This window comes from Diabrotica virgifera, chromosome 5, assembly GCF_917563875.1.
Source record: "Diabrotica virgifera virgifera chromosome 5, PGI_DIABVI_V3a".
Taxonomy (NCBI): domain Eukaryota; kingdom Metazoa; phylum Arthropoda; class Insecta; order Coleoptera; family Chrysomelidae; genus Diabrotica; species Diabrotica virgifera.
In genome coordinates this window covers 65,093,529-65,109,580 of record NC_065447.1, presented here as the reverse complement: position 1 = coordinate 65,109,580, position 16,052 = coordinate 65,093,529, and the positions used below count along the sequence as shown (strand labels likewise).

At 34.8% G+C, this 16,052-nt stretch overlaps 1 protein-coding gene across 3 annotated transcripts in view; it reads right to left on the bottom strand.

Moving 5' to 3' along the window:
• LOC114325164 (fasciclin-2) overlaps positions 1 to 16,052 on the bottom strand; it is a 246,675-nt gene that overhangs the window by 76,610 nt on the left and 154,013 nt on the right. For all 3 annotated transcript variants that reach the window (XM_028273136.2, XM_028273137.2, XM_028273138.2), the window contains exons 6-7: positions 15,507 to 15,799; positions 3,720 to 3,903 (exon numbers count right to left, since the gene is read on the bottom strand). In XM_028273136.2, coding sequence (XP_028128937.1) covers positions 3,720 to 3,903; positions 15,507 to 15,799 — 477 coding nt within the window. The remainder of the gene's footprint in view (positions 1 to 3,719; positions 3,904 to 15,506; positions 15,800 to 16,052) is intronic.

Below are 16,052 nucleotides of genomic sequence, written 5' to 3'. Positions count from 1 at the left end.
CCTGGTATCTATGTCACCTCCTGGAGTTTTATGAACTATCGTTATTAAAATCATTGAAGCTTGTTATCTCGAGGTTTTTGAGGTCGCTAAACACGAATATCGGATCGGCGAAGCTGTAAGAGGTACCTGGTGTCCGGTATCTACGTCGTCCCCTGGAGTTTCATGGAAATTCGTTATGAAAATAGTTGAAATTTTATAACTAAGAATTTTTGAGGTCACTGCAAAGGTTTTTGAGGTCACTTGCATCGAAGATGCTGTACGAGGTACTTGATGCCTGGTATCTATGTCACCCCTGGAGTTTTTTGAAAATTATTTATGAAAATGGTTGAAACTTGTTATCCCTAGAGTTTTGAGGTGACTGAAAACGAATATTGCTTCGACGATGCTGTACGATGCAACGGGTAATTTTCGAAAAATTCCAGGAGGTGACGTAGATACCCTGCAGCAAGTACCTTGTATAACATATTTGATGCAATATTCGTGTTCAGCGACCTCAAAAACCCAGATTCACCAGGTACCTCGTACAGCATCTTCGATGCAATATTCGTACCCAGCGACCTCAAAAACCCTGAATAAATTTCAAACATTTTTATAAAACTCCAGGAGATGACGTACATTCCGGACACCAGGTATTTCGTACAGCATCGCCGCAGCAATATTCGTGTTGAGCTACCTCAAAAACCTCGGGATAACAAGTTTCAATGATTTTCATAATTAATTTCCATAAAACTCTTAGGAGACGACGTGAATGACGGAATACCGGGAACCAGGTACATCTTACAGTTAACAGTTTCGCCAACCCTATATTCGCGTTCAGTGACCTCAAAAACCTCCCGATTATAAAAGTTGAACTCATTTCCATGATTAGTTTCCAAGTTGTGAATTTTTATTTTTTGAGCACTTTGAAATACTCATGACATTTCCTGAAGCCTTGAAGCTCTCCCGAATCGAATGCAAAAGGTTTCATAACGATCCGTCTTACTTTAAAAAATGTTAGAGGTTTAGGCGATTTTAGTGCTTTATATCCGCGCATTTATATAGTGCATTTATAGGTGGATTGAATTGAGAACCCCAAAATCGTAAAACAATAAAAAAAATTCGCTCCAAAGAGGGCTCCTTTCTTTTGCGAAAACTTTAAGGTAGCTGATGTCGTACATACTAACCATATACAGGGTGTTTCATTGGGAAACGGAAATACTTGAATGGTGAAGAGGTCACTGAGGCGGTTCTAGATATAGTACACTTATTGCCTCACCGTTGTTTATAACCGAGTTACAGGGTGTTTTATCGATTTTGCCTATTTCTTTCTGGATCCACAAATTTAGAACCATCCAACTGCTAATCACAAGAAAAAATCCAGCTCCGGACTAAAAAGAATTATAAATTCATTGTGACCTTGAAACAATACCCCGTATATTAAAATTTTCAAAATTGGTTTGCTTATTTGAAAAGAGCAGAAAAAATCAAAGTTCGCTTCAATTTTTTGGCCAGACAATTTAATGACTTTAATTTTGAAATCCTAATATCATTTTTAAGAACCCTGAGATTAAAAAGCAGGTATTATTAACTTTTACTCATAAATTATTAAAATTAATGAACAAATACTTATTTTAACATTTATCCATAATTATTTACTACATTGGAGCGACCCATTTAATAATCACAAGAAAAATCCAGGTCCAGATTAACAAAAAAACATAAAGTAATTTTGAACTTGAAACAACAAACTGTATATTGAAATTTTCAAAATCCGTTTGCACATTTAAGATGAGCACAAAAACTTAGTTTATAGGTTCGCTTTAATTCTTTGCGCAGAAATGTTAATGACATTAATTTTGAAATTAAATATATTGAAATTTTTAAGAACTCTGAAATTAAAGAGCAGATTTTTAAAGCACTTTTAATAGTAAATTATCAAATTTAGTGAATAAATACTCATTTTAAAAATAATCTATAATGATTTATTACATTGGAACGACCCACTTACTTATCACAAGAAAAATCCAGGTCCGGATTAACAAAAAAACATAAAGTAATTGTGACCTTGAAATAACACCCTGTATATTGAAATTTTCAAAATAAGTTTGAACATTTGAAAAGAGCGGAAAAACTAAGTGTAATGGCTCGCTTCAATTTTTTGCGCAGACAATTTAATGATATTACTTTTGAAATATATCGAAATTTTTGATAACAGTTCTCAGAGTTATTAAAAAATTTCGAGATGATTTCAAAATTAAAGTCATTAAATTGCATGCGCAAAAATGGAAGAGAAACATTAAACTTAGTTTTTGTGCTCTTATCAAATGTGTATACGGATTTTGAAAATTTCAATATACAGGGTGTTGTTTCAAGGTCACAATTACTTTATATTTTTTTTGTTAATCCGGACCTGGATTTTTGTTGTGATCAGTAGTGGGTCGTTCCAATGTAGTAAATAAGTATTGCCCATTTTTAAAATGAGTATTTAGTCATTTACTTTGATAATTTATTATTAAAAGTTAATAATACCTGCTTTTTAATCTCTAGTTCTAAAAAATTTCAATGTATTTAATTTCAAAATTAAAAATTCAAAAATTTCAAAAAAGTCATTAAATTTTCTGCGCAAAAAAAATAAAAGCAAAACAGTAAACTCAGTTTTCTGTGCTCTTTTCAAATGTGCAAACAGATTTTAAAAATTTCAATATACAGGGTGTCTTTCAAGGTCACAATAATATGTTTTTTTGTTTTCGGACCTGGATTTTTCGTGTAATTACTAAATGGCTCGTTCCAATGCGGTAAATATTTATGGATCATTGTTAAAATAAGTATTTGTTCATTAATTTTACTAATTTATTAGTAAAAGTTAATAATGCCTGCTTTTTAATCCGAGTTCTTAAAAATTTTATTAAAATTTCAAAATTAAAGTCATTAAATTGTCTGGCCAAAAAATTGAAGCAAACAGTCAAACTTGATTTATTCTATTCTTTTCAAATATGCAAACGAATTTTGAAAATTTTAATAGGCAGGGTGTTGTTTCAAGGTCACAATGAATTTACTATTTTTTTTTTAGTCCGGACCTGGATTTTTTTGTGGTTAGTAGTTGGATGGTTTGGGTTCCAAGTGAGACATATGTGTACCAAATATCAAAAAAATCTACAGGGTGGTTCTAAAGTTATGGGTCCAGAAAGAAATGGACAAAATCGATAAAACGCCCTATAACCCGGTTATAAACAACGGTGAGGCAATAAATGTAGTATATCTAGAACCGCCTCAGTGCCTCTATTCACCATTCAAGTATTTCCGTTTCCTAATGAAACACCCTGTATAAACGACGCGACGCATTTAATTTATTTTTGCGCATTAATAATGAGCTGCATAGATCTATAATCTATATACTAAAAAATTCTATAAAACTTACCAAAAAAAGTTCCGTATCAACTATATATTGTCTTTGACACATATAAACGAAATAGTTATAATTCATATCTAATCAAGTAGCTTCGTAGGGCCGTATAAGCCATTCTATATCAAATACTCTACAATTTCACTTTCGTTGAATCATTTGGCAAAAATAGACTACTTAATAATTAACTGAGACATTACGATACATACACTCAACTACCTACATTTTAAAACAGAAAACAAAATCAAACAGAAGCATAACACTGTCGACTCAAAATTGTGAATATATGAACCACTACTAACAAAAGTGTTATAAGCGTAATACTGCTGATTCTCACCTCTGGCCGTTCTGAATTTAACTTGTGCGGGTAAACTCTCACCAATAGAATTATGCGCGCGCACCTCAACTTTATAAATCGTATCGGAATGTAAATTGTGCAGTTCGTAACTAGTGTATTGGGTGGATCTTTCGATTTGTTCCACGCAGTCGCGGTCCTGCCAGTTTCCATTTACTTTTTCGGTCTGAAATAAAGAATAAAAAGTTAATTTTGTTTTCTAAATCCATAATATGAAAAATAAAGAACTACCAATCCCATAACTGATAGTACGCAAAATTAGTTTCCGTGGAAAGCGATGAACTCCTTAGTGACGAATTTTGATAGCCAGGTGCTGTGTTAACACATTGCGTGCCACGCTTGAATCGGGTTACTACTCTCAGACGCCATTGATATCCACGGCCATGAAAGTTAGGCCCGGCGCAAATTGATGCTAAGCGAGACACAACCTGCACCGGCGAACTGCGTAGACAGTTATGCGCATCCTACTATCAGTGCATTCGTTCGCAGGTCTCGCTAGGGAACGTTTGTCATCGGCGTATAGTTTTCTTGTACCGTGGGACGCGTGACTCACCGCTAGATGTTTATTTTTACTTGTTTTTGTTTGCGAGATGGACATATCTGAAATGAATACGGATAGTACCTAAGTACAATTTAGATAAATAAAAATATTAGCATAGTCAACACCCGAGTGAAAACTGCGTTGTCTGTGTCATTAAATTCTGATAACTTTTGGTAGACTAAATAAGTGGCGATACGAAATTAATAATCAAAGTTATGCCTTTACAAAAACACATTATTAGAAAAATAAGGTGAAAAAATGATTCATGTTATTTAAAAGCGTGATCGATAAAAATATCGTATTACCCTCAAATTCAACTTGTCGGCATATTACATTTTGGTTTATTACATATTACATTTTTGTTTATGCTAAAAAATTAAAAACGAAATATGCAGATAGTGTTATTTTTTATGACCGATCAGTAGCGGAGGGATTATGAATTATAACCTGCAGTAATTTTAAATGATTGCGATCCTGCAGTAATTGTAAATGATTGCGATCCTGCAGTAATTGTAAATTATTGTGATCCGAGCAGTAAATTGAGGAATATGAGTTATGACCGAGCAGTAGGGGAGAGATTATTTTAAATATGTAGGTATTATGTGCAGAAATAAAATACTCAGTGTAAGATATCTTTTTATGTACCCCCTTATGATCAAATTCGATGTTTTCGAAAGTCATACCGCTACGACTACTAGGGACGTGTAAGATATTTTTAAAACGTTACTAGTTACAAGTACGGAAATGCCGATTTTAAGTTGCCTACTCAATTCAGTACAAGGATCAGATACATCAGTATTTTGTAATCAGTATTTGTACTCAGTACCACTGAGAACCGGTATGAAAAGTAACCGTTACATGTCCGCACTGATTTTGCCCGTCTCTATTCGCCACGTCGATAGCCAACGGTTGGGTTGGGTTGTGTTCAATATGCGGCACGCTAGAAAAATAAATGCACTGGTCACCCGTCCCGCCGGCGCAGGTTGTGTCTCGCTTAGGTTCAATTTGCGCCAGGCCTTTAGTCATACGTGTATATCAAAAATGAGCGACGTGGCCCTTGGCTAGTGATGTAAGAAGAGAATATTCTCAAGAGAATATTCTCTTGACAGATGCTGCGTCCTTAATCGCGCTAAGACGATACGTAAAAAAGAAAAATGAAAAATAGAAAATGTGGATACGGCTTTTCTAAGTAAACGCGAGACAATGAGTAATTTAACTATGGAAATAATGCTTAGACAATTGTTTGTTTAAGAATTTTACAAGAATATCAAAAATATGATTTCAAACTATTAATAACTATGATAGGCCAAGAATGGAGAAGAAAGATCAAACATGAGAAACGCAATACCAATCTCAACAACATTAGCAATTGTTATTTATATATACTAAAAGTTGTAGTTTAATGTATTTATTCAGGGTGCACTACTCTTCCATTTGTGTCTTAGTTCCAGAAGTATGCCAAGTTCCACAACTCTGGATGTACTGCATTAATAAACCTTATTTTAATTTCATTTGACCACGTATTATCTTTTCTTTGTATGTTTTGACAAAACCAAATTAAATTTCAACAGAGTACAGGAAATAAAGAAGAAATACAGAGCAATATGCAAAATTTTCCACAGCAGTTTGACTTTATCGGCAATGCATCAGGCACTGCAATAGTGTTCAAATACCAGTAAGATTTCGGCCACATGGCTCAGCCAAACGGCGATATTTCCATTAGATGGCTGATGGCTGTAATGTTGCCAGAAACATACCAAATAAATATTTTCGGCAACATATTGCTTCAAAAACTAGCCCGTCTAAATGCTCCTTTAGACGTAGACCAATCCATGACTGAGCTGGCGACTCGTGAAAATTAAAATCCCACAACTTCTCATCAGTAGGTACATTGAAATGCAGAATGTAGATGACCAGGATGAGCTAATTATAGAACTATATTCTGAACCTGAGGCCTCATGTTTTTCTGATTAAGTCACCACATCCATTACTTGCATTATTTGTTGTTAAGAGGAAACAGTAGCGATCAACAGGTAGCGAAAACGCGTTCCAAGATTGCGGCTGTAATTTTGAATATTTTTTCGAGATATTTGGCACACGTATTCGTAATATAATAAAGAATGGCGGTACAGAGTCCAATGTGAAAAATATATTAATATGTGGAAATTACTCTGTAATTAAATACAATATTAAAAAAACGAGCCTGTACCGCCATTAAGAAGAACAAAAAAATACACTTTCTTCAAATAAACTTTTTTATCCGATGCCTAGATTTTGTGTCATTTTGGAACTACTAAAATTTTTTATTTCATTAGTAGTTCCAAAATGACACAAAATCTAAGCATCGGATAAAAAAGTTTATTTGAAGAAAGTGTATTTTTTGTTCTTCTTAATGGCGGTACAGGCTCGTTTTTTTAATAATGTATTTAATTACAGAGTAATTTCCACATAATAATATATTTTTCAAATTGGGCTCTGTACCGCCATTCTTTATTATATTACGAATACGTGTGCGAAATATCTCAAAAAAATATTCAAAATTACAGCCGCAATCTTGGAACGCGTTTTGGCTACCTGTTGATTGCTACTGTATCACCTTAAGAGGAAACTTTCATCTTTTTATCAAATAAATTTTGTGTTCTCTGTTGTTTTGTATTTTGTTTATATAGAGTGTCCCAAAAGTAGTGGAACGGTCGAATACTTCGCGAACTACACATCGGATCGAAAAACTGAAAAATAAGTTTTCAATCATTTTTAAAAATCTATCCAATGACACCAAACACCAATCCCCACTACACCCCCTGGGGGTGGGGTGGGGGTAACTTTAAAATCTTAAATGGAAACCCCCAGTTTTTCTGGCAAATTTGGATTCGTTACGTAAAAGTAGGCAACTTTTATTCAAGACGTTTTTTCGAACTGTGGATAGATGGCGCTATAATTGGGAAAAACGATTTATCCTGATACCATAGGTAAATTATAGAAACGGTCTAATATCTCACGAAATACACTTCCAAATGAGAAACCAAAAAACAGATTTTTAATCTTTTTTGAAAACCTATCGAATAACACCAAACATGACCCTCCAACCCACCCCCTGGATGTGGGGTGGGGGTAACTTTAAAATCTTAAATAGCAACCACCACTTTTTATTGCAGATTCGGATTCGTCATAAAAAATTAGGCAACATTTATTCGAAACATTTTTTAAAATTTCTGATAGATGGCGCTAATAAATCGAATTTTTCCAATTAAGGCGCCATCTATTAACAATTTTAAAAAATGTTTTGAATAAATGTTACTTAATTTTTCATGACCGATCCGAATCTGTAATAAAAAGTGGGGGTTGCTATTTAAGATTTTAAAGTTACCCCCACCCCTCATTCAGGGGGTGGGTTGGAGGGTCATGTTTGGTGTTATTCGATAGGTTTTCGAAAAAGATTAAAAATCTGTCTTTTAGTTTCTCATTTGGAAGTGTATTTCGTGAGATATTAGACCGTTTCTATAATTTACCTATGGTATCAGGATAAATCGTTTTTCCCAATTATAGCGCCATCTATCCACAGTTCGAAAAAATGTCTTGAATAAAAGTTGCTTACTTTTATGTAACAAATTAAAATCTGCAATAAAAACTGGGGGTTTCCATTTGAGATTTTAAAGTTACCCCCCACCCCACCTCCAGGGGGTGTAGTGGGGGTTGGTGTTTGGTATCATTGGGTAGATTTTTGAAAATGATTGAACACGTATTTTTCAGTTTTTCGATCCAATCTTTGGTTCGCGAAATTTTCGACCGTTCCACTACTTTTGGGACACCCTGTATATAAAGAACACTGTTGTTTAGTCTCATAATTTTGTATATTTATAATTTCATTAATTTTAATACCCTATTTCATCTTCAACAATATCCCTAAGTGCGTCATAGGGTTCATTCTCAGAAAATTCTCCATATCGAGAATATTCTCGAGAATATTCCCGAGAATATTCTCTGATTTTTCATTCTCGAGAATTTTCCAACACTACCCCTGGCACAATATCTGTGTCTTTCATATATGAGCGACGTGGCACGCAATGTGTTAATATAGTTGACATGCTTGCTAATTTGTCTAAAAACCTTTTAACACATTGCGTGCCGCGTCGCTCATATATGAGATACACAGATATTTTGCCAGGGGCCACGTCGCTCATTTTTGATATACACGTATGACTTACTTTTTTGTCGTGGATATCAATGGCCCCGAGACTATGATCCCGATTAAAGCGTGGCACGCAATGTGTTAAATTGACAAAAGAATAACAAATAGCATTCTGAAAGTACAAGACTAATTCGTCAAGCCCCACGGAGATTACCATTTGCTAGACAAAAAGAAGTTGAAAATATAATAAAAAGACATGATAAATGCTGACACTCTCGGAGAAGCTTTGGGCCCTTGGTGTTCAGCAGTAGCCTTAGTAACTAACAAAGATGGATCTACTCGCTTTTGTGTAGATTACAGAAGATTCTAGTTTTGAATATAGTTATACCTATAGGATAAATTTAAAATTGAACTTGAGTAGGGGGCTTGCTTGATTTTGTATTTATAATTACACAAAAAGGCAGTTATCCATTGCCCGAAATAGATTATACACTAAACCCTTTTGTCAGGTGCTATTTGGTTTTCGACTCAGATGTAAAAAGCGGCTACTGGCAAGTAGACCTACATCCCGGTGGCTGAGTCAAAACAGCTTTTTCAACAGGCCATGGTACAGGTTCCAAGTTCTACTTTGGTCTTTGTAATGTTCCAGCTACATTTGAACGTCTGATGGAGATGGTTTTGAGGACTTACCTGGAAAACATGTCTAGTATTTCTTGATGATATACTGATTATGACCAAAACCTTTGATGAGCATCTAAAAAGCTTAAGCGAGGTATTTGACAGATTAAGAACTGCCAATTTACAGCTAGATTATAAGAAATTTTCACTACTTTAAAAAGGGGCGTACTATCTAGGAAAAATCTTTCTTGGACTCTATTCATATTAAAGCAACGGTTCTCAATCTATGGTACATGTACCACTGGTAGTACATATCATTGTTTGAGATGGTACACACAAGTCAAAAACAACCAAAATCAGCACCACTATTATAGTTAATTAGATCACCTAGATAGATAGGTATTTCAGTTAGGTGGTACCAAAAATAATAAAAAAAATACTTAGTGGTACCTGACTCAAAAAGATTGAAAACCGCTGTATTAAAGAAAATATATTAAATATTTTGGCCGCATTGTATGCCTCTTTATCGACTAACCGAAAACAACATTGAATTTGACTAAACATCGGATTGTCAAAATGCCTTCGTAGATTTAAAAAACGACTTACAATAGCACCTATCCTAACGTATCCACAAGAAGATGCAAATTTATGTTGAATTGTGATGCATCTCAGGATGGTATTCGCGCCATGTTACCATAAGAACAGGAAGGCGAAGAAAAAGTTATTGCATTAGCGCTTTTCAGTGATGCGCAATGATTTTTAAAATGCCGGAAGGACACATTACTCGGTAGATAGAGATATTCCAACAGTGTAACTTCGACGTAGTAGATATTCTTTCTAGGCGACCATGTTTGGAAATGGGATTTTGGATAAAAAAATATCATGTTCGGCTCCTATAGACACCAAAATAACGCGAGCATATAACTAATTTCTGATAGAGAAGTCTGCAGAATACAACAAACCATTGGCAGTGGTATTCGTGGTCTGCGAGAAAGCATTCAATGCCATAAGCCAGCAGAAAATTATAAACTCATTGTCAGAATGCCGAATAGACCATCACTACACTAACACAATCAAATATATCTACCAAAATGCAACGGCTAGCATAAGACTATCTAAACAAGAATGAAATAAATTCTGTATACAGCGATGAGTACAGCAAGGAGGCACCATCTGACCAAAGCTATTCACAACGCTTTACACGATTTAGACAACGATTTAGAACAACACACTTGTAAGAAGGCCGATCTGAACGAATATGATATCATCAAAAAGAGAGAGAAGCTCAGTCATTTGAGATTCGCAAATGACATCGTCCTTACAGCCGATTGTATGGATGATGCAATAATAATGTTGAGCAAATTATATCACGCTTCCTTAAGCAAGAAACCCATTATGAACAGCCAGCACGGCACAGCCCGGCACGGCACAGGACAGTCCAAATTCATTTGTATAGTTTTAAATGCAACGTAACCCATTATGAGCAGCCAGCCCGGCCCGGCACAGGCCAGCACGCAAACGGAACGGCCGAAATTCTCCGAGTAGAATAAAATCCGTTGGAGTCGAACGGCCTCAACGGCCAGTCGGCGCCAGTGTGTCATAATTGTTATAAAATATTATTTTGTTGATTTTTTAATTGAAAGCGCGTTGTTTCTTTTGAAATAATATGGACGAACTTTTAATTGAGAGTGTCAGAGAATACCCATTTTTGTATGATGCATCGGACCCAGGTTATCACGATAGCAAGAAAAAGGACAATGCATAGGTACAAATATCCGAACATTTTGATCAATGGACAGGTACGTGCATTATCTTTTAACCATGAATTCGTTTTTTTAACATGATGCATATTCATTAAAATTGTGTAGTTTATGTATTTTAAAAACTTTTATTTTACGATAGTTTTTAAAATATATCATAGATGACATGATGCGTTTCTAAAATAAAATTAAAACAATACATAACATTTTTCTCCTATATAGAGATGGGCTAAATTATGGAATAAATTAATTTTCTTTAAAATGGACGGCTTTGGAGAAAAATCCCGAAACACGTCGATTTTTATTTTTAAATTACAATTTTTTGGCATATATTTCATACTAGTGACGTTATCCATCTGAGCGTGATGACGTAATCTATGATTATTTTAAATGGGAATATGGTTCGTGTGGCATCTCATTTGTGGCCAAAAAATACTTTTTTAATTAAATTAATTGACGAAAAAAGAAGAATGTATGCAATTTATTTAACTCAAAATACTTTCTAATGATGTCAGAAAATAGAAAAAATGTTTATTTGGCAAAAAAACATTGCTTTTCGCTTAAATTAAATGTTCAAACTGTCAAGAGGTAGGTGGGAGGCTGTTTGTGATTTAATTTAAGTGAAACGAAATGTTTATTTGTGAAATAAACATTTTTTTCTATTTACTGACAGCAGTACAATGTATTTTGAGTTAAATAAATTACATACATTCTTCTTTTTGCGTCAATTAATGTAATTTAAAAATTATTGTTTTGGCCACCCTGTATAAATAATGATATTATTGTTTATATTACTGAATAGAGAATTGAACAGCCTTTCAAATGAGATGCCACACAACCCCTATTCCCATTTAAAAAAATCATCGATTACATCATTAAGCTCAGATGAATGACGTTTCTAGTATGAAATACAGTGGAACCTCGATTATCCGTCAGGGCACCGGACCAAGGGTATGACGTATAATCGAGAAGACGGTTAACAGAACATTAAAAAAATAAAAATCATACTGTTATGGTGACACACAGATATTAACTAATAATTTGTGTGATGTACATTTTTATTTTCGGCTTGCGATTCTAAAAATAGAGCTCTAAAAGTACAGTCAAACCTCTATATTACGGACTAATTGGGGAACGGGATGTCCGTTAAAGCCGAAAGTCCGTTGTATAAAAATAGGTTTAAAATCAATCAAATTTTTTTTTTAATTATGTGGGTACTGTATATACGAATCTGTAAGTTAAAAAAGGAATAAGTTTTGTTCACTACTTTTTTACTTTTCTACTTGATCTAAAAACTTTCTACAATATACTTCATTTGGTTGAAGAAATTATTCACTGATTCATGGGTTGAATAAGCGATGTATTTTTTGGCAAAACATACAATTAAAGTTGCGATCTTCGGAATTTAGAATACTTTCAGGGGGATTAGCAGGAGCATTGTCTAAAAGCAATAAACATTTCACCTCTTTAGGCAGTGTTACCAGTTTCTTCTCTTGAAATTTTCTCACTGCAAGTACAAATCCTTTAAAAAGAAATTTTTAAAAATATCTGGTGAACCATGCCCTATTAGAGCTATAATACGAAACGGGCAGATGATGCCTTTTGATGATTATATCTTTGACAACACTAGGTTTAAGAGATTTACCAACAATTATTATAGTAGTCAATCCATACGATCCATTGGCATTAGCACAAAGCAGTGCCGAGTTCGTGTCCTTGTTGTCTTTCCTTCTAGAATTCGATTTTTTTTTGCATTCAATTTTTTTTACATTTGATCTGATTTTTTGTCCGTTATATCCGAAGTCCGTTAAATAGAGGTCCGTTCTATCGAGGTTTTACTGTATGGTATCATTTATCATTACCTATTTAAATTGAAATTTAATCCAGAGCCCTGAATAAGAACAAAAATTATTTACATAAAAAAATGCGGTGATGGCATAACTGCACGTGTACATTTCAATGAATTTCGTTTGGCTTATCGCAATGCTCAAACAAAATGAATTGATGACTCAATTTTTACTTGTATATACAATATAACTTAATGGATCCTGACGGTTAACAGAGGTGACGGATAATCGAGGTTCCACTGTATATGCCAAAAAATTGTAATTTAAAAGTAAAAATCGACCTGTTTTGGTATTTTCTTCCAAAGCCGTCCATTTTAGAGAAAATGAATTTATTCGATAATTTAGCCCCTCTCTGTATATATTTTATTAATAAAAATACATTATCATTTATGGCAAATGATCATTTTTCCGGTGCCGTGCCGCGCTGGCCGTTACAAATGGGTTTTTGGACGGGCCGGCCTGTGCTGTGCCGTGCCGGGCTGTGCCGTGCTGGCCGTTCATAATGGGTTTCTTGCTTAAGAGGTCGGACTAAAGATTAATAATATGAACTAATAGTCCAAGAGGCAGCGCTGAAACATCTCTTTGAATTTACTAAAGCTAGATTTTTCACAGTTAATTAATGTGATTGTGTAGAGAAACATACTGCGGTCGGTCAAGCGAAACGTAGAACAGGGGTTACTGAGAGGGTATCAAAGTTGCTTTCCTACGAAGGTAATTAAATCCATTTACTAAGGTTGAAAATCAGTACACACGTTCTAAATTAAATATAAATAAAAGTTATTATAGTCGGTCAGTTGTATGACGGGACAGAGCCGGTCGGTCGGCCCTAGTGAATGTACAGGGTTATTCACTATATTTTGACCCCCTTGTAAACTGCTTTATTTACAGAATTAGAAAAAAATGTAAAATACAAAAGTTATTCGATTTTTAAATGATTTTTTGACATATATATCGTACTAGTGACGTCATCCATTTGGGCGTGATAACGTAATCGACTATTTTTTTAAATGGGAATAGGGGTCGAGTGCTAGCTCATTTGAAAGGTTATTCAATTCCCTATTCATATAAACATTAACATGATTAATTATACAGGGTGTCCAAAAAACAATTTTTAATTAAATTAATTGTTTAATTATTCAAAAAAAAATTTTGGACACCCTGTATAAATAATGATCTTAATCTTTATAGTACTGTATAGAGAATTAAATAACCTTTCAAATGAGCTAGCACACGACCCCTATTCTCATTTAAAAAAATAGTCGATTACGTCATCACGCCCAGATGGATGACGTCACTAGTACGATATATAAATTAAAAAATCGAATAACTTTTGTATTTTACATTTTTTTCTATTTCTGTAAATAAAGCAGTTTACAAGGGGGTCAAAATATAGTGAATAACCCTGTACATTCATTGGGGCCGACCGACCGGCTCTGTCCCGTCATACAGCTGACCGACTATAATAACTTTTATTTATATTCAATTTAGAATGTATGTACTGATTTTCAGCCTTAGTAAATGGATTTAATTACCTTCGTAGGAAAGCAACTTTGATACCCTCTCAGTAACCCCTGTTCTACGTTTCGCTTGACCGACTGCAGTATGTTTCTCTACGCAATCACAGTAATCAACTGTGAAAAATTTAGCTTTAGTAAATTCAAAGAGATTTTTCAGCGCTGCCTCTCCGTCTATAATCTGGTGCTAAATCGTAATATTGTTGTTGATGGAAGGGATATTGAGCAGACTGCGTCTTATATGTAAGTACTTGGGACATGAAATTCTGTTGGGCAGAGATAACCAGACATGTGAGCTCCCACGTTGCATAGGATTAGCCTGGGCAGCGCTTAACTGGGACTTATGCCTAAAAAGGAAAACCTGTACTCACTTATGGAGCGAAAACATTAACACTCACAAAATAGGTAGTGAACAAAATTCGCGTAACTCAGAGGGCTATGGAGCGCCAGAGGTTGGGTGTCTCTCTGAGAGACTGAATCCCACAGAAGTGAAATTGAGTAGGACACGTCGCCAGATTATCAGACAACCGATGGACAAAACATACTGTCAAGTGGAGGCCACGACAAGAAGCACTAGAGAGCAGAGGGCGCCCACCAACCAGATGGACCGACGATATGAAGCGTGTTATCAGTAACTGGATGCAAGCCGCATATGACAGAGACAGATGGAAAGAGCTGAGGGAGCCTACATCCGGCAGTGGACGCGTACAGGTTGATGATAATGATAACTAATTTCAAAATATCTGTGGCGACACGCTTCAATTACTATTTTACTATTTTTTTTAATTGCGAATTTTAAATATTGACTTTCGTTTTTAAACGAGTTAATATGGGTCATTTAAAATTCACATGTGTTTTGTTTTTAATATACAAACCATATGCATAGAAGGGCCTGTTAAGTTTTAAGAAACGAAATATATCCCTATTTCAGGTAAAATGCCTTTGCAGTTTTAAAAACACCAGATCTAATAAATTGTCGCCTGTCTGGCCATATGGTAGAACCACATAATGACAGATTAGTGTTTGTGGTCTAGTTCAGTATACAGCATACAGATACACAGCTGGCAGTCCGGTCGGTCATAAAACGCTCGCTCGAAAAAAAAATAACAAACCCTTACGAGATATAAGCAAAGCACGCCTTTTTACCAAAATAAATAAATATATTATTGACCGTCGTTTTACTTAATATTATTTTAATTGTTTCCGTGGACAATAAGGTTATCACACACGCAACTCAACCACACCACGGAACATATCTATTACAAACTCATCTACCATTTTGTATAACGCAGAACATTTTACCGTAAGTGAATGTGTTAAAACTATAACCAACAATAACATAATATATGACACAACTTACCACACAATATCTTATAAAATAATTCATAATGCGATCACCGTTGTCGTTCGGAACACTCCATCGTATCTCAAAATGATCAGCATAAGGACTAGGTACTACGATATCCCTATTGTTTCCATCTGGATCTATTCTATTGTTTTCGAGTATCATTTTTGGTTCTGATGGTGCTGATCTTCTAGGCATGGTTATAGTCGGGGCATTTGCAAACGCACCCATGCCAACATCGTTTTTAGCAGCGAATTGAAAATGATAGGTTTCTTCTGGTACGAGATTTTCAAGGATATACGGAGCTCCTACAAAAAAAATAAATCAGTTACCACCTCTAATATAATATTGGAATCAAGTGTTTTAGATTTTGAAGCAGGATTTCGGATGGGTCGATCCACTATTGGACAGATTTTCTCCTTCAACCCAGATAATATAAAAAAAAAGATAACACGGAATCAGGATGTTCATATGTACTTCGCCGACATACGGAAAGCCTCCGATAGCGTTCAACCGAAGAAGATATGACAATCAATGGAAAAATTGACAAAAATAACAACA